Raw genomic sequence first — 20,947 nt, 5'->3', positions numbered from 1 at the left:
TTCTCTTTGTCTTTTTCAGCTGGTAGTGTTAGACTGTGACACAATCAATCATCCATCCCAATTAGCAAAAACATCATTAGCACCAACAATTGTGTATCTTAAAATATCATCACCAAAAGTAAGTGGCATTAATATTGATAGTTAATAATAACATTTTTTTAAAAAAAATATAAACATCTGCGTTATTCATGCATTTATTTTAATATTTAATATTTTATAATCACAGCAAATTGATATTACAACTTTATATTTGTTGCTCACTGCATGCCCTGATATAAGATATGTTGAGTTTCCAGCATAGAATTTATTTCAAAATGGCTGCCTTTTGAGATAAAACCTAACCTGCTTTTCACTATTTTGAACTAAGCTATTCACATACACTGTATGATTTGTGTTGTAACTGTTTTAAAACTTGTACAACAGTTGTAACATAATTTGCATGAAAACTAATCATGTATATACCAAAAGTAACTATTAGGCTGTAATTATTTTCTCTCAATAAATTAATTTAAGATCAAATGTACTTCAGTGTCCAAAAAAAAATACAGATATTTAAATTTATTTTTATCTGATATTTTGACACTTGCCTGTGCTTGAATGTTAGTTAAAATGTTTGTTTACTATAGCATCAGTGTAAATTAGTATTAGCTACTGGCAATCTCTCTATCAACTATATATTCATTTTAAGAGAACACCTCTTGCTTTATCTTCATTTTGCCAGTGGTGGGGATCTGACCTGTGATTTTACATAAATTTTATGTGCTAACCAACTACTCTACTATGCTAATTACCCATGTCTTGTGCTAAATTTCAGGAGTGTAATGTTGTTACATGCAATAAAAGAAACTGAGTTGCTCCATTATTTTAGATTTTCTCACTACCCTGATTTATTTGACTTTAACATATATATTTATTTGTGAACTTTTGGATCATATAGATGTTAATTGCATTTTTTTGGTATTGTTTCTGTGTTGCATGATAATGAAACCTCTGTGACAAAGTAAACCTAATGTGGTCATGGGAAGGATTAAAAGGGAGGGAAGAGGGGTAGTCACCCCCCTAAAAATATCTAACGCTAACAATAAATCACCAGTTAACTTAAGAGTAATTATGAGTTGAAACAATGCTGATATTTATGCCAATATCCTTTTGATACCAAATATTTATTAATTTAATATGTAAGTGGCCTATGATGAGGTATAATTCTATTTATATTTCAGAAGTATTGTTCTTTGTATCATTTTTTTGAGCATTTTTCCACAGAAACCTATCCCCAACAATTAAATTGGAAATGTTATGACCACCAATAGGAATTTTACCATTCAACCCAATACAAGTACCTTTACTGAATACAGCAATTCTTCTCAGTCAACCAGAGTTATATCTTGAAATATTCATTCATAAGTTCACATGTGACATTATCATATAATACTAAAATGTAATATTAAAATTTAATAAGAAAAAAGAAACAATGCACCAAATTAACTTAGCGTAAAGTTAATAAAAAGTTATATATGTTGCATCCTTTCCAAAATATTTAGACTATGCAAATGTGGATCATGAGATACCCAAACTCCAGATAAGTATCAACTGGATTGAATTCCAGATGGTATTTCCCTATACCAATACCACTACAATGGTGCCAGCTCAGACCATGGGTGTTGGGAGGGAGGTTTGAACCAGTCCGTCAACCCCCTATCTGAAAATTGGCATTGTTCATTTCAAGTTACAAAAAAGCAGATAGCTTGTTATTTTTATAGTTAATGGAAATAAAGTTTGATTTTTTTTAAATAGAACAAAATAACCGAAGTAAGAACTGTGTTAGATCAAAAAATTGAGCATGAAATACATGAACCAAGTAGGTTACATTTTCATATTCTACCAATTTAATCGAATAATAAATTCTTCCATTTTTAAAAATTCCAAAAATTAGTTTTATGTAGGAGGTCAAACAGCATAAATGTTATGAGTAAAATTTCCTCCAAACACTTAAAATCTTTTCTTGAATTTATTAACAAAATAGAATAACTGTGCATTTCACCAGGGGAAGATTTATAAAATTTGAGCCCCTAGGCTATCCTATGTTTTAGGGCCTGCTGACATCATCATCATCATCATCAATAATAACAGTTTTGTTATCATGGTACTTCACTTCCACAAATTGCATGCTCTGCATTAATAACACTTGTAAATTTTAAAATGTAGACACATCTTATTAAAAATTATTCATTAAACTTCATTTCCATAGCGCCACTTGCACTATGCATTTTGCCACAACAATAATACTGCACAAGCACCAAATGAAAAGGAACCGACACTACATTACGGTAGCCACACTGGTCGTGAACTGAAAAAGAATGATATATCAACCATCAATATCCCTCCACTTGACTTTCAGTTATCATTAAAAACATCTACATTAGTTTCTTTGGGGAACAATTGTTTATATTCGAGAACTGTTGCGTGACTCCTGAAAATAGTGTTGTGATGTAAGAAGTTATTTAAATCCTAAAAACTTTTTCCTTATATGTTCTTTCATGAAATAAGCTAGGAAAAGGACTAGACATGTTGTTTTATTTGCTATTATCTCAATATTAAGGAATTTTAATAGTCGATGGTCTTTGTTGCTTCTCCCCCTTCAGTGTCTCATTTTTGTTTGGTCTCCCTTGATTTGCTGCCCCTAGGCTATAGTCTAAGATAACCTAGTGGCAAATCCCTCCCTGCATTTCACTACACTAACTGTATGAAATGTAGAAAATAATGAAGGAAAATAATTCTGCTGGATATTCTCTCATCTGTGCATTCTGTTTCCCAAAGGACAGAATAATAATAATAATAATAATAATAATACATTTGGTTCATTATTACAGTTTATAATAATTATTATTGTTATTGTTATCATTTCTACTACCATATTAAAGTTTTATCAATATATTGACCCCCTCCCCTTATAAAAATTTCTTCTGATGCCCATGACTCAGACGTTGGAAATAGAGATCATGCAACAAAGTACAATGGATGCCTCAGTACAAAAATGCATTATACTGTACCACTGTGCATTTCATCTGTTTCAAGATGTGGTTTTGAAATGAAATTTTTATTCTTTAGGTACTACAGCGATTGATTAAATCTCGTGGGAAATCGCAAACAAGAAATTTAAATGTGCAAATGGTAGCTGCTGAAAAATTGGCTCAGTGCCCGCCGGAAATGTTCGATGTGATATTGGATGAGAATCAATTGGAAGATGCATGTGAGCATATAGCAGAGTACCTGGAGGCCTACTGGCGGGCAACTCATCCGCCAGTGAACCCTGTGAATCCCCCCGTCCCACGGCCGTTGCCTTCCCCTCAAGCTTCCCCTCGTGCTGATCATGCCGGGAGCATAGTGAGAACCAACTCTACTCCTCCAGGTTAGTTCTGTCATTATTTTGAAATTATTTTTTGAAGGTTACACTAGCACATGTAGATATATCGAAAATATTATCATTATTTTTAATGTAAGTATTAATTCTAGTGTATGTATCTAGGTAAGTAATGAACGATGACTTTTTACTAGGGACGCACGATATCGGAAATTTGATATCGTGATATATCATCACAGATGAAACGATATTTTTCTGTATCATGATACCAGCGATATATCGTCTTCATGATATATATCACCAACATTGCCAAATATTGTGATGATATATTGCCAACACATCATATATATCCAAATATTGTGATGATATATCACCAACATGATATATATCACCAAAATATCTTGACGATATATCATCTAGTTGATATTGCCTGGACGATATTTTTTCAATATTGCGATATATCATCTGGATGATACATTGCCCAACACTACTTTTTTACTAATCTATGTTAGTATAAAATCTAACTGTGGCCCATGTGGTCAAAGGCTACAGGATACATGCTGGTTCCGAGTCTCCTGGGGGAAGCATAACAACTTTTCTCCTGAGATTTCAACTAGTGTGAACATCACAAGCATCGTGAAGAAATTGGAGAGCTATGAATGAGTATTGTAACCTAGTCATGTGCAACCTACAACAACAACTCGGGGTTTGTTGTGCTGACCACATGTCACCCCATAACTGGTTGGATGATTGCCCACCTCTACTGAGACATGTGGGAGAGAGGTCAACAGTTGGTAGGCAGGCCCCAACCCTGAAGGTCTGTTGCACCATGGGTTATATTATTATGAAAACTAAACTTCACAGTGCAATGGTTCTCTAAGGTCCAGGGCCTACCAGAGCAACTGTTTCCATTGGATTGCACGTAGTCAGCACATCGAGTACCATCCCGTTGTTTTCTGCCTTTTGTGACCAAAGCCCACTACTGCTTAAATGAGTTACTAACTTTTTCTGCTAGACTTACTTATACAGAGTCTGTTAATTTTGGTGGCCACTGCCACCATCCACTTGATAACTTGTTAAATGTTGCCGAAGTTAATAAACTCGTCTACGTGTATTTATTATGCAACCATGTATTTTATTCCCCAAACATGAATACTTCTTCTTTTCACGTAGCTTTCCAATTATCCTCACAACACTGGGTTGATGCGAAATTTTGGTGGCTCCCACTGGGGATCAAATTTGGGACCACTCAAGGTGAAGGCTATGTGGGAGCCCAATGTAAAGAATATGGCATTAACATTATCTGTATCATGACAGAAGATATGCTACACATCTCCTTTCTGTTGTATTTCATTGTTTATATTTTTTAAATATTTTGTTGGTTCTGTGGTTTGGATTCCACTCTAAACTGTAGGTCCAGCCTCAATTACTCTATTTAAATGTAAAGTAGACTTAATATAAAAATACCATTTTTTAAAATGAACATTCCATTGCGAGAAAATGGAATGGTTAAGTGCTGATAAATACCCATCTACTAATATTGCTTCCAGCTGTAGGAGATCGGAACTTCCTACCTGCCATGAAATATCTTTCAAAATCTAGGAAGCATGGTTGTTGAAGGTTCAGGTATTGTAAATAAATTCAATTCCAGTTCAGGAGAGAGAATCAGCAAGTGTAAATTGGTTATGCACCATAAAGAACCTTTTTATCTTTAAGGTATGTATTTCAATTCAGTCCTGGAACAATTTTTCCGGATCAATTGAAATACAGTCCAAGGTTGGCACTGAAATGAAACGATACCTAGCTTGGACCGAATTTAAATTGTACAAGGAAAACTGTTCTGGTCCTGTTATGGATCGCAATAGAATTTGTGGTTTCCTGGAACTTTTAACAACCCTGCTATAAAACCTTTCTGTATATGTGTGTACGTGCGCGCGCGTGTGTGTGTATGTGTGTGTGCAGAGTGGTATTTGACAAATTTCTAGTGGCAGGAAGTTCAGTTACTTTCCTTGAAGCATTGGGGGTATTACATAAACTGTATATGCAGTTTCCCCCTCAAGTACAAAAAAAATGGCAACCGCACGAGGAATATCTCCTCATAACCCTTCAAATTCCACCCACATGTGTGTATGCAGTGCTCGAAGTAGGAATTGTTAGGTGGAGGGATGTTCGCTTGAGTCTTGGAGCTAGATTGGGGGATGTTCATGTGTAGGAACAATGGAACAGCTATGGGATACTTTACATATTTCTTCCTAGCTTGGTGGTGAGTGCTACTGTGGGCCACTTCCCCCTCCACTTTGAAAATTGAGTGTATGAAAGAGAGAGAGTGGAGAGAGAGCTATGCATTGTTAACACACCCATATCATGTAAACATGTGAGCCACACACACACACACACACACACATATATACATCCTTAGCCTTCTAAACTTTAATTTCAGATAACAAACAAATTTCAACTCGTCAGTGCTCCTTTTTTCTTAAGTGCCTACATGGTAATGTTCTGTTCTACAACATATCTAGGCTTACTGTATCATTATAGGTTGAATGTAGTATACTAACTCAAAACATGTATATGGCACAATCATTAACACTAATTAATAGTTCATCATCATCATCCTTCACCATTCCCTGCCTCTGGCTGGGTCGGGATAGAAGTTGAGCCTCTCCATTTTTTCCTGGTCTTCCACCACTCCTCTCTTTCCATGGTGTTCCAATCTTGTCCTCATCTAACACTCTCCACTATCTGCTTTTTCCACCGACATCTTGGTCTCCCCCTTGGCCTTATTCCCACTCCTTGTGCATGGTAAGCTCTTACTGGTAGTCTTTTTGCATCCATCCTCTTCATGTGTCTGAACCATCTCATCTGTGCCTGATCTATCCTGTCGTGAAGCTTCACCACACCCACCGTCTGTCGGAGCTCCTCATTCCTTATTCTATCCCTTCTAGTCTTCCCCAATATATTGCTTAAAAGTTTCATCTCCACTGCCTGCATCTATCTTTTGTCATTGTCCAAGTCTCTGCTCCATACACAATTACTGGTACATAGTATGTAATATATATTACCTTATTGCATTTCATAGGTACATCCCTGTTCCATATTAATCTTCGAATGCTTTGATATAGTTCATCACCCATTTGTCCTCTTCTGTTTACCTCCTCGTCTATTCTTATACTTCTCTCAATTATGCTTCCTAGATATTTGAAGCTCCCCACTACCCTCAACTCTTCAACTAATTACATAGTTATTATTAGTAAATGTTAGCAAATAATGTGAAGTTGGCACTTTTCAGATCAAAAATAATGAATTTTTAAAATGAATTCTTGAGTAAAATGTTCCTTAATTTAAAATCAATAACACCATTACATGTGTTTTCAAGCACACATCTTTGAGGAGCCAATTTCTTCAAATTCCAGTCTTAGTGAAATTATAGTTAAAATATTTTAAATAACACTGAACCAATACTAAACATTGCATGGAAATATTTTTCAATTTTCAAAAATTTTGAATGGCACGCACAAGGTGTACTGCTGTCGATATAGCTTGCAAAGTCTTCATAACATGCCATTTTGTTAAGATTTGAAAAGCATAATCAATTTTTTCAATAGAGAGGAATGAAGAGGAGTTAATTTCCCTGTAATTCTTTGTATTACTCTGCAATTTTTACAAATTATGTGACGCTCAAAATGTAGATCTTTTGTGATTGTTTTCAAATTCCTCCTGGATGCTGAAGGTAAGACTATAAGGAAGTATATGTCTTGGAAAGGAGAATGTCTTGTAGCCACCCTTATATTCACCATCTATTTACATTACTAATGTCACAGCACTGCTATGAGAAACTGACTGTAGATGACAAAACTTATCATGTGGATTCGTTGTCGGCTTGTAATCAAGGGGTCCCAGGTTTGATACCCTGTGGAGGCACATAGTAGTTCGGATCCCATTTTGAAAACTGTAGGTCCAGTCCCAATTAGCCTTAATGTGCATAACGTGGACTTAAAATGCCAACTCAATCAATTATCATGTGGATTGAGTAATAGATTTATAGAAATGTAAAATACAAGATGACATGTGCTGAAAATTGTAGTTCCACCTGTCCTACTGTCCTAGGCTTTAAATTAGTTGGTTATGTAAGCAAGTTTTTTAATAATCTATGCAAGAAAGTCACCCCTGTTATCTCCCTATCTTCCTCATGTTTATTATACAAAGTAGGTACAAGCAGAACCCCCCCCCCCCCCACACACACACACACATTTCATGTCATCCTGCTAATTGCAGATACATAAAGTTAGATTACAAAGTTTTCACATTTTATGCACAGTTGAAATGTGAATTTGTGTGAATTTTTCCTAGCAATAATTTGGAAATTCATGGGATGTACAGTGCTCGAAATGGGAATTCCTAGCTGGGTGGGGGGGAGTGGTGTGCTTGGGTGAGTTTGGGGATAGGAGGAGGGATACTTGTATGGATTAACATGGAGACAATGCGGTAGGTGTGGGGATGGTTATGCAGATTATACTAGTTGGGGATGCTTAATGATGATAATCTTCATAATTGGGGGATAGCATCCCTCCATTTCCCCCACTTTGAGCACTGGACATGTGTTTCAAAGTAAAATTAATATTAAGGATATTCTAGTCTAAATAGACTAGTCATACAAGTTATATGGCATTAATTGCTGTCAATAACCAATCCATTTAGGTTGTAGCATTTCTACGGACTTGTGGAAAAAAATACCACAGGTGGAAATTACTTGACCAAGTTATCACATAATATTAGTTGTTAATTGTGCTGTTTCTATATGTTTAAACACTATTAATAAGATATAATAACACATCTTCTTTCTTCTTGTTTTATTGTTATTAATGAACTACTTTAAGACTGTGTTAAATGGCAATAACTGGGATTTAGAGTTTTAAGAATTTATATTGCATATGTTCATGTATATTGTCTTGAGAATGTGACATTTACAGTTGAAGATTGTTATCTTTTTGTCCTGTGCCTTTATCTTCTTGTGTATATGCATCAAATGTTGTTTTTTTTCCCCATAAATCACTTTTCATGAAAGCTTGCTACTAAAATTAGTGCCTAGTTGTAGAATCTAACCCTAACACTTTCTCTCCACAGTTCACCATGATGCATATGGGTATTCTCATGATCCTAGAGGTATGACATTACGAAACAATCAGTGCTTGATTATCAATGATGCGAATTTTGCCTCTATTTTTCAATTTTTTTCATATGTTTGTGTTTTCTTTCCAAAACATTGGGTACATATGTATTGTACGTTAGACGTGAAATATGTAATTAGAACGTATTATTTGATTTACTGCATCCATATCTTCATAATCAGTTCCTTTACTTCAGTGCAACTATCTTGCATTTTGGCTTCAGTTTTTGCCGTGAAAATCACACTATATTTCTTGCAACTAACTTTCTTTTTTCAGTGCAGCTATTATTTATCTAATAAAAGGTTATGTTTGAAGCCAGCGTTGGTAAGAGAATTGGTTCAAAATAATTGAGAGGCAAATCCAAGCTTTGAAAATTTCTTTGCATCATCTTCCACAACTGGTGATTCACATAACCTTTTTTTTTCTGTTAACTGTAGCTTTCGTACTTGCATCGCTGTATTTGTAAATCTTTTCTTTTTCGTTGGAGCATGGTAGCAAAACAATGTAACTGTGATTTGCTGTATGCAAATACCCAGATGGCACAGCAAACTTGCTGTGAGCTTGCTGCAAGCTTACCAAATAGTCGAACTTGCAGCAAACTTACCAAGGCAAGTCTGCAGCAAACTTATCAAGGCAAGTCTGCGTCAAACTTGCCATAACTAGCTGTAAATTTCGGTATTAGCCTTTCTGCAATGCAAAATTACTTGCAAACACTCACTTGCCAAGTACCACTTACATTGAACTTTCATCCGGTTTGCCATATCAAACTTACTTTGACAAGCTATCATAAACTTGCCACAAGCTTACGTGCTATCTGGGTATAATTATTTTCTGTTACTTCCTCTCTCTATCTCTATCCTTTTGCCTGTTACTAGTTCCATCTCGAGGAGTTATCAGGGAGCGAAGGGATGCTAACTGAATAGATGCAAGGCGAGCACAAAAGGCAATGTATATGTTTAATGTAGATGTAAGTACAGGTTGCTTGCATGTAACACTCTGTACTTACCCTAGACCCATGAAGCATGGCAATCGGTTTGTGAACAGCTTCTCCTCTTAGTTATTTGGATTCTCCCTTGTACTAACTTATGGACTAAGTATATTTGAGGGTATTCGTTAATATATTTCTTGGTGTTGCAATATTTTTTTGTATGTGACAAGTAAGTTTCCAATTAACACACCCTGAACTCTGTGTGTGAAAATTTAGTTTGCCCTTTTCCATGTTTACTTCACGGATTAGTTAGTTAAATTACTTATGGTAAGAAAGAACTACTCCCCTAGAGCACTACTTATACATATTTTAAAATTAAGAGAAGCCCTGAAGATTACATGAATAAAATGTACTACACTTACTTCAGCCATAAAAAAGTTTAAAACTTTTTAATTTTTTTGTGGGGATTGATATAATGGTGATGAGGTTAACACTGCTGTCCACACATGATCAGTGCGGTGCAATGGTACCATTGCAACTGTTTCTAAATGACACTGTTATTTCAGAAATTCTCAAACACATACTTCACATGCAATTTGTCACACTTTAGTAATATTCATGCAGTGCCACGCTGTAGCTCTGAGCATTCACGATTGTGTTTTTGGACTTGTGAATACACACGTTTTTTCCAAAATTAAAATCAACAAAAAATGAACAATGCAAGTTTTGCTAAATATGAATGGATGGGAGGAGTTTACTCTACAACTTCACCTTGTCAGTGTTTCTGGGGGTATGATAAAGTTTCTATAGCATGCAGTCTTGTTTAGTATGTTCTCCAATGAAAAAATATAATGACAGTGGCAATCATGAATCTGTGACACATGATGGGGTATATACAAGATAACAAATGTTTATGAGGGCTTAAGGAGGCTTAAACTACAGAGTGCATCAGCAAAATCCAGACAAAACAGAGTATTATAACAAGCATTTATTTGTCAAAACCTTACACTTGCAAAACAATCTATTATACATCACTGAAAGAATCCTTCCCGAGATCTTTCACTTTGATCGCTGCCTTGATTCACTGCCTGATATGTGAGCACGGCATCTTGAACTGCTGTTAGTCCAAATCCATGAATGCTTCCTCAATGGCAGCCTGGAGAGGTGCCACATTGGGGTGTCTGGACTTGTTAGTAACCCTTTCAATAAGGGCCTCCTCGATGGTGCAGTGGTAGTCTCGTCTCCTTATAATCAAGGGGTCACAGGTTCGATACCCAGTGGAGGCACATATAGTGGTTCGGATCCCACTTTAAACTGTAGGTCCAGTCCTGATTAGCCTTACTGTGCATAAAGTGGAATTAAAACACCAACTCAAAACCCTTTTAATAATGTTCCACATGCAATACTCCAGAGGGTTTAAATCTGGAATATTCGGAGACCACAAAAGCAAGTTGTGGCAACTCTTCATCTTGGCAGCCTCAAACAGCATCTGGCATACCTGTATCACATAGGATGTGTATCTCAGGTCGTCTTCAGTGATCTGACGCATGATGGACTCGCTCACCCCCAAGGTGGGTTGCCAGTTTTGTAAGTGATGTCCTATGACCTACCCCAGACCATCAAATTCACACCTCAACTTGCTTATGCTGATACAGGTCGGTTAGTAAAAATGTGTTTTTATTTTCACAGTGATGTATAAACTGTCGCTCCTGAAAAATGTGCATTGATTTCATAATTTCAAAAGATTGTATATTCCTATAAATTATGTACAACTTCCCCAATTTTTCTTGCCATTTTAATTTCCATTCATGCATTGTGGGATGGGGAAACTGCAGACCCATTCACCCTCCTTCGGTACAACCTTGATCAAAAGTGAATGGAGCTGCCACATTATACAAAGGCAATTCTATGATGAATGTTAAATATGAGAAAATCTACTGGATCCAATCTAAGAAATATACTTGAGGAAATGTGCGAGTGTATCCAAAAAGAAAATTGAGTATAAATGATTTGGATTCCATTCGCTCTTGCATTATGCTGATCTTAGTGTGTGTCATGTTATGTGTGATTCTGATAACACTTAACATTAAGGTAGAGTGGGTAAAGACCCTTATTCCAAACAGCAACCAAGAACCTAAGTAGGTTCAACTCTAGAGCTAGGCTCAATATGCCTGAGCTTAGAGGTGTATGGATTTGGGGTGGAAAAATTAGCTCTCTTATAATGCAATCTGGACACCGTATCTTGCTTTGTTTATATATACTTCAAGCTATTTTCGTGAATAGTTGTAATGGCGGTTAGTTGTATGTTGTTTCTTGTGTGTGCATCAGAGGGTTTTTTTTATCTTGGTCAAACTGTATGTATACTGAAATTGAAAATCAGCTTTTGAAGAATTGACACTTCATAAAAGCAATTTTCCAGTTCGTATTTTCAAACCCCTTTTTCTAACAAGTTTTAACTACAGATCATAACATAATTAACTTCTTACCTTCAATACTTCACTCCAACAAGAACTCCATTCTTCTCTCCTTCTGGATTGATTTCAGGGTCATGTTTTCATAAAATGTTTCTCCTGACCACCTTTTTCTTATCCAGAACAATATTTTCTCAATAGATATAACAGACAAGTTACTTGACTGGACTTCTCCTTGTGTTGCTCTGAGACATGTCTTATTTCTCTTCAGAGAAGGGAAACTACTTTCAGCAACTGTAGTTGTAGGTGGAAATGTGAATACTAACTCTGCTGTTTCGTACAATTTGCTAAACACTGTCTAAATCAGCGGCATAACTAACAACTTTGTGTCTCCTTGCAGTGAACCTTCCGGGGCCCCTACTTTTAAATGGATATAATTTCAGTTTTTTTCAGTTCGAACTTCACCGACTTAATTCCTGATACTTTTAGGATATAGCGTTGATAAAAATAAACATATAAAATGCAATGTTAACTTAGAAGAAAACCAAATCATAACTCAACACATTAATGTTAAATTCCATCTTACCTTTGCCTCTTATATACCTACTGTACAGTATACAATAATGCTAACATAATTTTTTAAAAAGCATTATTGGAGAGTTTATGTTTGTTGTTTTCAGTACAGTTTTGCACCTTTGATCAAAACTTTGCTGCCCCCCTCCAATCCATTCTCCTCCTTTCATATATTTGTTAGACATTTGAAGCAGTATTGTTTTTTTGCTGTGATGGGTACTTTGTAGGCATGCAATTCTGTTAAACATTTTGTGATATTTGATGATCTCGTCAGCAACACTATATTTACATTATCCAATTTCATAATTGTAACACAAGCAAATAAAAGCAGCCATGGACGTCCGCAGAATTTTTTCCAGGGAGGATAAAGGAAGGTATTTTTTTTCAGGGGGGGGGTAAACGAAGGCAAATTTTCTTCAAAAATAGTGTTGTTCCCTAAAACACATTGCTTAAATTTGAATTTATGGTGTTAATGCAATAATTAACACATATTATTGTGGGTAAAATGAAATTATATGTGTGAAATACATATTTTTTGGTTGACTTTCATTTTCCAGGTGGGTGCCACGGCCCCCCCTTACCCCCCCCCCTTCCGGACGCCCATGAAAGCAGCTACTTGATATTTGTAGCAATGTAGTAATAATATACACTGGAAAAGTTCACTGAAATTTACTTTCTAATAAAAAAACTTTTCCTTACTGACTAAACTTCCTTCCAATATATATTTTTTATCTTCTGATAAGTCTTCATGTCTACATTGTATTAAGTTTTTATTGAAAATTTATTGAACGAGTTCTGTTAGGTTTTTTTTTTTACAATGAATACTAAACAGTAAAAATCCATAGCAAAAATAAGAACACTTTGGAAATCATCAGCCCCCCATTGTCAACCCCACTATAACCTAATACTCAATAGGACTAAAGTTGATTGTATATTATAATTCCACTAAAAGATTGCCCGACCCTGTGGCCGAGTGGTTAGCACATTGAGCTGCGACGCCAAGGGTCCCGGGTTCGAATCCCTGTCGGGCTTGGTTGTTTCTGAATGTCCATTCATCAATTTCATCATTTCATCACTCATCCCCATCTTTGCAAATTAGCCAAGAGGCACAAAACACGAAGTAAAATAAACTAAATCAATCAATCAATCAAACCACTAAAAGATTGATCATAAATCGTAGCAAATCATTTCACAAGGTCTCCTGTAGTGCTAATACGAAGGCAACTTTTTTTTAAAAAAAAATTATATTCTGTAGACTTGGTGGAAATCTACATCAAATGTCAGTTCTTTAAAATTCAAAAGAATATCTTATAAGATTTATTATAAATATGTCATATATATAGACAATCATATATGCAAAGAGAAATCTCCACATATATACGTTGTAAATATTGGTGATTAATTGTGATTGCTCTCATCCCTTTACACTAATCGTACATGATCACTCAACTGGTTCAGTTGCATAGCTCATTCAGTGTTTGACTTCTGATCTCAACTCCAAAATTCCCAGGTTCGAGTCCTATTGTGGGAATGGATATTCTTTGTGAGTATCTCTTCATCAATTTTATTTAATCATCACTCATCCTCATTGCTGCAATTAGCCAAAAGTGTCATAAAAGTGATGTAAAATAACACAAATAGATTAAGTGATCACTCCCTGGATACAATAAAGTTATCAAGTCACAGCAAAGAAATGGTTCATCCATCCCCACGTGAGAAAATTGTTAATTGACCACTGAGTGTTTTATGACATGTCTGTACCCAGTGGAATAATTTTTAAAAATGTATCCATATATATTTCCGTCAGAAATCCTTTTTGTAATAGATATATTTATTGTATAATAAATTGAATTTTGTGACTAATTCATTGCTAATAGGTGCAAAATACTATGGTAAAATTGCCTTGATATAACAGACTTATAAAGAAGACTTAAATATAAATTACATAAGGAACACGTAAATGCAGGAAGATGTCTTGTTGTTCCTGCATAGTTTTAGTAATTACAAACACTAGTTTCAGTGCGATTTTTGTGTTTGTGATTATAAACTTAAAATATGTTTCCATGAAGACTAATCGAATGTTACGTTAAAGCAATATATGAAAGATGTTATTTTTTATCCACGATTTATTCCTGTAAATACTAGATCCTCTACTGACATTTAACCTACAGACACAGAACTTGATAACAGTCCAAATGATTAGAACAATTGTTAAAAATAGTAGTATTTCCGGACATAATGTTACTTTTCTGCCTTAAAGTTAAAAGAAATGTTTTAATTTTTTCTATTTTCCTAGATCTTAACCTTTCCCTATTTCAAGATTTTCTATTGTACAATGTTGCTTTTGCAGGTTCACACTTCTGAGAGTGAGTTCTTTTAAATTTTTTGTGTTTGTGTTTAAAGATTTTTTTGTGAATGCATTGCTGTTTATTTTATGTTTGAATTATTTAACAGTCTGTGATTTGCAATAGTGGTGGACCTAGAATAAAACACAATAGAGGAATGAAAATTGTACCCCCTGAATAAATTTTTACTATTGTCTGTTCTATGTAAGCAAGACATAACTCAGGTGAAAATAATGTAATTTTATTTAGAGAATAATTAGGTATGGTAAAGTTCCCCATGCATATAGCACCATGCCATGAACGCACATTTAAGGGATGTGGGGGTAAGGCACCACACATTCTCGTTCTCTGTCATTTTGGAAGTGATGTGATCAGCATCATGCTTCGGTCGCCTTTACCCCCAGGGTTGCCTCCCAAGTGCCCACTGATTTGAGGCTTGGTGAGCCCCAAAGCCATTTTATGTGGGAAACAAACCCAGGTCTCCCACACGACAGTCAGACACCGTACCGACTAAACCACCACAGCTCTATTTAGAGAATAATTACTCAAACATAAAAAGTGTATGTACGATTGTCAGTTAGTAACTCTGTCTGAGCACAGGCATGTAAAGGAATCTCCTATGCTTAGGCAGCTGCAAGGCTCAGAATCAATGTGTTTTTTGAAGGGGCAACACTATTATGGAAAAAATACCTTTCTTGCCCATTCTGGAAAAATCCTGCTGGTCCATGGTCTCTACATCCAATTTTTTTTAAAAAAATACATATTCAGTGTTGGAAAATAATTCTTGCTCTTTTTAGTGCGTAAGGTGCATATGGTAAAGCTCATTTATCATTAAATAGGCACTGCACAATATGTTTGATAAGGAATCCATTTAATCATTTAACATTGCCTGAAACTAGATTATCTTGTGTTCTTTAGAAATGTAACAATACATATAGTAAAATGCAGAAGATTGTGATTCTCACAATTTTATGAAATGTACAACAGATGAAATCTAACTAAATTTTAAATTACCATTTAAGGATTGCAAGGTTTCAAAAGTTAATGCAGATCATGTGTATGGTGTTATATATTTTTGAAATTATTTTCTTTCTAAAATTAGGAGGGTGGCAGACCTCTCTGACCTCACCTTATCATGGCACCTGGTGTTGAAATAAACAGAGTATGTTACAGAAATAATCAGAACTTGCAAATCTACTACAAAAAGTTTTGAAATATTTACTTGCCTTTTTTAACTTGAGATATTACAACACACATAAATATTGTGATCATTCAACATAACATTTAACACTATGAGGAAAATCCCCCAAAGAATGAGATGGGTTATTATAATACTTTGGTGAACCAAATATAAACTGCTTGCCATTAAAAATCCAACACCCAGAAGGAGTAATCTGAATCGGACGAAATGTGCACAGTGTGTAGAGGAGAGGTGCAGAAGGAAATGATTAGGTGTTCAAGGCCGTCATGCGTCATGTGCGCCTGCCACGCCATCTGGTAAGTGGTACCTGTAGCAGGTCAGATAGGTGCAGAAGAGCAGTGAAAGTGCATGGTCGTGAGTGTAGTGTGTTAAAATCGGTCAGCAATGCCACGTCGTCGAATATGGCAGCGATTCCAGCAGGTTTCCCAGTTCGATCGTGGCCGAATTGTTGCATACCGTGAATGCGGTTTATCCTACCGTGAGATCGGTGCCCGTGTAGGACAGAATGCATCCACAGTGATCCGTGTATGGAACCAGTGGGTCCAGGAAGGCACTGTAGAGCGATGTAGAGGTTCACAATTTCCGCGTCGGATGATGGAACGAGAGGACAGACGTCTGATATGCATGGCCCTTACAGACAGAACGGCCACGTCAACGAGGATTGCGCATGAAGTATGGGATGTTTTACAACGTCCAGTGTCCCCACGAACCGTGCTTCGTCGTTTGGCGAACCGGGGATTTTTTTCCCGGCGCCCACTGTTGCGGATTCCTCTGATGCTAGAGCATAGGCGTTTGCATCTGAGATGGTGCCAAGACCATCGTGCATGGATGGCGGAGTGGAATGCTGTAGTGTTCTCTGATGAATCCCGCTTTTGTATACAACATCATGATGGACGTACATGCGTGTGGCGGCACCGTGGCACTAGGCTTCATGATGCCTGCATCATGCATTATCACACAGGGCCTTCATTGGGTATCATGGTATGGGGTGCCATCGCCATAGGTGTTCGTTCGCATCTCGTACGCATTCAAGGGACATTGAACAGCCAACGGTACATCACACATGTTCTCATCCCTGTTGCTGTCCCATTAATCCATGCACTGCATAATGCCACTTTTCAACAGGATAATGCGTTCCCCCATGTTGCAAGGAATGTCCTCACATTTATGGAAGCTAACCACGTGCCCCTGCTTCCTTGGCCAGCACGTTCGCCGGATATGTCGCCAATTGAACATGTCTTGTCCATGGTGGGTCGCCGGCTGGCCCAACTCAGGTTTCCAGCACGTAATGTTGAGGCCCTCTGACACCGTGTGGAAGCCGCTTGCGATGCCATACCGCAAGCAAACATCGATAGACTCATTCTGTCCATGCCTCGCCGTGTTGCAGCAGTTATTGCCACCCGTGGAGACTGTACATGCTACTAGCTCCTTGGGGTTATGCAACCATGTTCTACGTGTCACATGTTACACCACCGGGCTCTAACTGTAATCATTTTCTTATCTTATTATGAACTACATATTTGCCAAGTTTCGTGTTTCTATCTCATTTCCTTCTGGGTGTTGCAATTTTAATGGCGAGCAGTGTAATTTAACTCGATTAATTAAACTATTAATTAAGACTATTGAGTGGAGATGATGTTACATAGAATAACGTGTTGCAGTTACAAGATACAAGTTCCCTGTGAATTATGCAGCATGTCATGAGGCATATGGGGGCAGGGCCCCACACATTCTTCAATCTCTGCCATTTTGGAAGTAATGTTATCAGCACCATGCTCTGGTTACCTTTGCTCCCCAGATGTCCATTAATTTGAAGCTGGGTGAGACACAGTGTTACTTTATGCGGGAACAAGCCTAGAAAAATTCCAATCTTAGATCACCCACCCTGGAAATTGAATCTGGTTCTCCCATGTGGAAGTCAGACACCCTATCGACTAGACCAATCATGCCTCCCTTGCAGTTACAAAGACACACAATTTCCTTTTCAATCCAATAACTTATGATTGTACTTTGAAGAAGTTATAATTTTTAAGAGAACTGTGAAGAAATATCTGATTTCATATTGAAGTTTCAGTTGAAAAAGATTGAAGGAACTGGCAGTATAAATAGATTTATGAGTAATGATTGCATTTCTTAATTCTGAATCAAATTTTCATAGAATGAGATTTATGAAACATGTTGGCATTGTATACTTATCTAGGTCCTCCACTGACTTAAGTAGCAGGTTAAGTTGTTGATAGATGTTAAAGACATCATAAACATGTCTAGCATAAGTTACATCTCAGTCAAGATGTATATGTTTTCTCTATTTGTACAGATATGTTTTAACTTTATCAATGATTTAACTTTTATAATTTTTTTTATATTTTTGTATCCAATATCATTTTTCGTAACAAAAACAGAATAGTTCTTTTGGAATACAAAGATTCAAAATTGCTTCCACAGATGGCAGAAGTACTATATAGTGAAGAATAACAGCATGGATATCGTCCATAATATATAGTTCAAAAATAGTGGTTTGTTGAGCTGCTATTACAGGTAACAATTTGCAACACCATTTTCATATGTCTCACCTCACACTTGTCAGATGCAATGCATAATCAAATTCTGTTTTGCTATTAAAACTGCCTTTTGTGTGTGAGTGTGCGTGCAAAAAAATTATCCCATTAAACTTGTTGTGCTGCTTCAAATTCAAATTCATTGCACCAAGATACTATATTATCAAAAGTACTTAGGTATGAACTTAGAAAGAATAAATTTAGATCATAATTCCAGAATCTTTGTTATATCGGTACACAATCCATGTGTACACAATGACACCATGAAGGTGCCATTGTGCGCATCCAATCATCAACTTCGTCAGTTCATCATTCATCCTCATTGTGATTAACCCAAGAACTAGAGAACCTCTTTGCAAGCTCCTGCACCACACAATCTCTTCATAATATTCCCTTAGGTATGTCCCGCACCATGGCCATGTGGTCATGACAACTTTCCTCTTGAGATCTTGGCCTGTGTATGGGTTCGATTTACACTCACCATCCTGAGGAAATTGGGGAGCTATGAAAGAGTAGCATAACCTAGTCATGAAAATCTATGACAGGGGTTTCATTGTGCTGATCACACATCACCCTGTAAATGGTTGGAAGACCTCCACCTCGGGTGAGAGTAAGCAGGATCATGTTGGAGTGAGGCTGGCAGTCAGTAAAAAAAAAAAAAAAAAAATCACCCGAGTTGTATCTGTTCTGAAAATATTGGCCACAGATTCTGATCTGAAGCAGCTGATCACTCAAGAACACCTGTTTATGTTTGTGTCAACAGTAAAACTTTAATTCTACTTATTCTAATATTATGATTATCACATGTGTGAATCTGTAATTAACATGGTAGATTCATGTGTATTACCATGTATTCTTAGCTGGACATTATAATCACTGTCAACTTTATCTTTGGCCTGTAATATCCTAACAGCATGTTTTAAGAAGTATAGTGAAGAAATTTAACAAGAATGTACATATGACTGAACTGGAAACAAGGGAAAAATCAAAATAAAGGCTTACATAGTCCCAGCATAGTGTTCAGGCAAAAATGGCTACTCTCTTCTGAAAACAAGAAGTATTAGCAACTTAAGAACAGCATAAAGTAATGCTTCAATCTAGGGAATGAAGTAGAATACTTCTTTGTGAATGTATTTTCAGCATTTCCAATTAATCATCATTCATTATCATAATAAAAATGGCATAAACTATTTTTGAAACTAATCACAGGCTATAGATTTTCAGTTTTAAATTAAATTTCTAACATTCAATTTGATTGAATGTTAGAAATTTAATTTAAAACTGAAAATCTATAGCCTGTGATTAGTTTCAAAAATAGTTTATGCCATTTTTATTATGATAATGAATGATGATTAATTGGAAAGTCATGTGGCATTTATTCATATCCTCATACTTTTCTTTACAAGATCATCATGGTAAATTTCTCATGTATCAGTGTAGCACCATATTGAGCTTCATCACATTACTTCACACTGAACATTCTTAGTTGAAATACTTAGTACTGATGTTTCGTAACACTTGATTTCATATCAAATTATTTGAATACGTATATCAATTAAATTGTGGAATGGTGTGAAATGTGCATTTACAAAACATCTCATTAAGGAGACTGTGATTAAATTATTTTACTACTTCTGAGTTAGACTGTGATGCTGAAAGTTGTATTATTATTAGTAAAAGAAACAAGAGTAATAAAAATACAGGGCGAGCAAAAAGTCGTCAGACTGAAAGTTTAAAAAATCATTTTCAAAGTTTGGTTCTGTTCCGTAGGGCCAAATGCACACTGCTTGTTTGGACAACCCTTGGGAAGGGGGGGAGTCTATTTTGAAAGTGAGGCTGTCGTTGTAATTACAGCAGTGGCTGTTTGTTGACCACGCAGTGCAAGATGGTTTTTAATCACGAGAAGCATGTTGCTTTGTTGGAGGCTTACTTTGAACTGAGGACCTATACTTTGTGTGTGGAAAGTGGAGAAGACTGTATCCCAATAATCCTGTACAGGATTTCATTTTGTGCATTTCTTTTCTTTATTATCTTATTTTTTTTTAATATTGCACTAAGATCTATGTTAATAATAATAATAATAACAGTAACAATATATAGCAAATTTCAGGAACAAGACATGTTATTGAATACAGGAAGATATATCCTACATTCTGCATATTTCAATCTGTTGAATTTATAAATAAATAGCCATGAAAATAAAATTCTCAGTTGAGTTCGGTGACTTTTCGCTTGCCCTGTATATGCAAAGTTTCCCAGAATTGAAATACAGTATAGAAGATAAGAATGTTTTGTATTACTTAATTCTGATTCTTCATTGCCTCTTCTTCATTGAAAAGAAATTATACAGTTGCAGTATTAAACAATATGTTACAGTATTTAAATACACAGATGAGTTA

At 36.0% G+C, this 20,947-nt stretch overlaps 1 protein-coding gene across 10 annotated transcripts in view; it reads left to right on the top strand.

Annotated features, from left to right (window-relative positions):
• Ca-beta (Calcium channel protein beta subunit) overlaps window positions 1–20,947 on the top strand; it is a 588,734-nt gene that overhangs the window by 544,542 nt on the left and 23,245 nt on the right. For 6 of the 10 annotated variants that reach the window (XM_083142262.1, XM_083142260.1, XM_083142266.1 and 3 more), the window contains 3 exons: window positions 20–118; window positions 3,109–3,409; window positions 8,489–8,527. In XM_083142262.1, the coding sequence (XP_082998388.1) occupies window positions 20–118; window positions 3,109–3,409; window positions 8,489–8,527 (439 nt within the window). Of the gene's footprint in view, window positions 1–19; window positions 119–3,108; window positions 3,410–8,488; window positions 8,528–9,407; window positions 9,500–18,435; window positions 18,529–20,947 lie in introns of all 10 variants that reach the window. The other 4 variants (XR_014443860.1, XM_083142267.1, XM_083142268.1 and 1 more) reach the window with 4 other exon arrangements.

Source organism: Lepisma saccharinum, chromosome 20 (genome assembly GCF_977018435.1).
Source record: "Lepisma saccharinum chromosome 20, izLepSacc3.1, whole genome shotgun sequence".
NCBI lineage: Eukaryota > Metazoa > Arthropoda > Insecta > Zygentoma > Lepismatidae > Lepisma > Lepisma saccharinum.
This window is presented reverse-complemented; position numbering and strand designations above follow the sequence as displayed.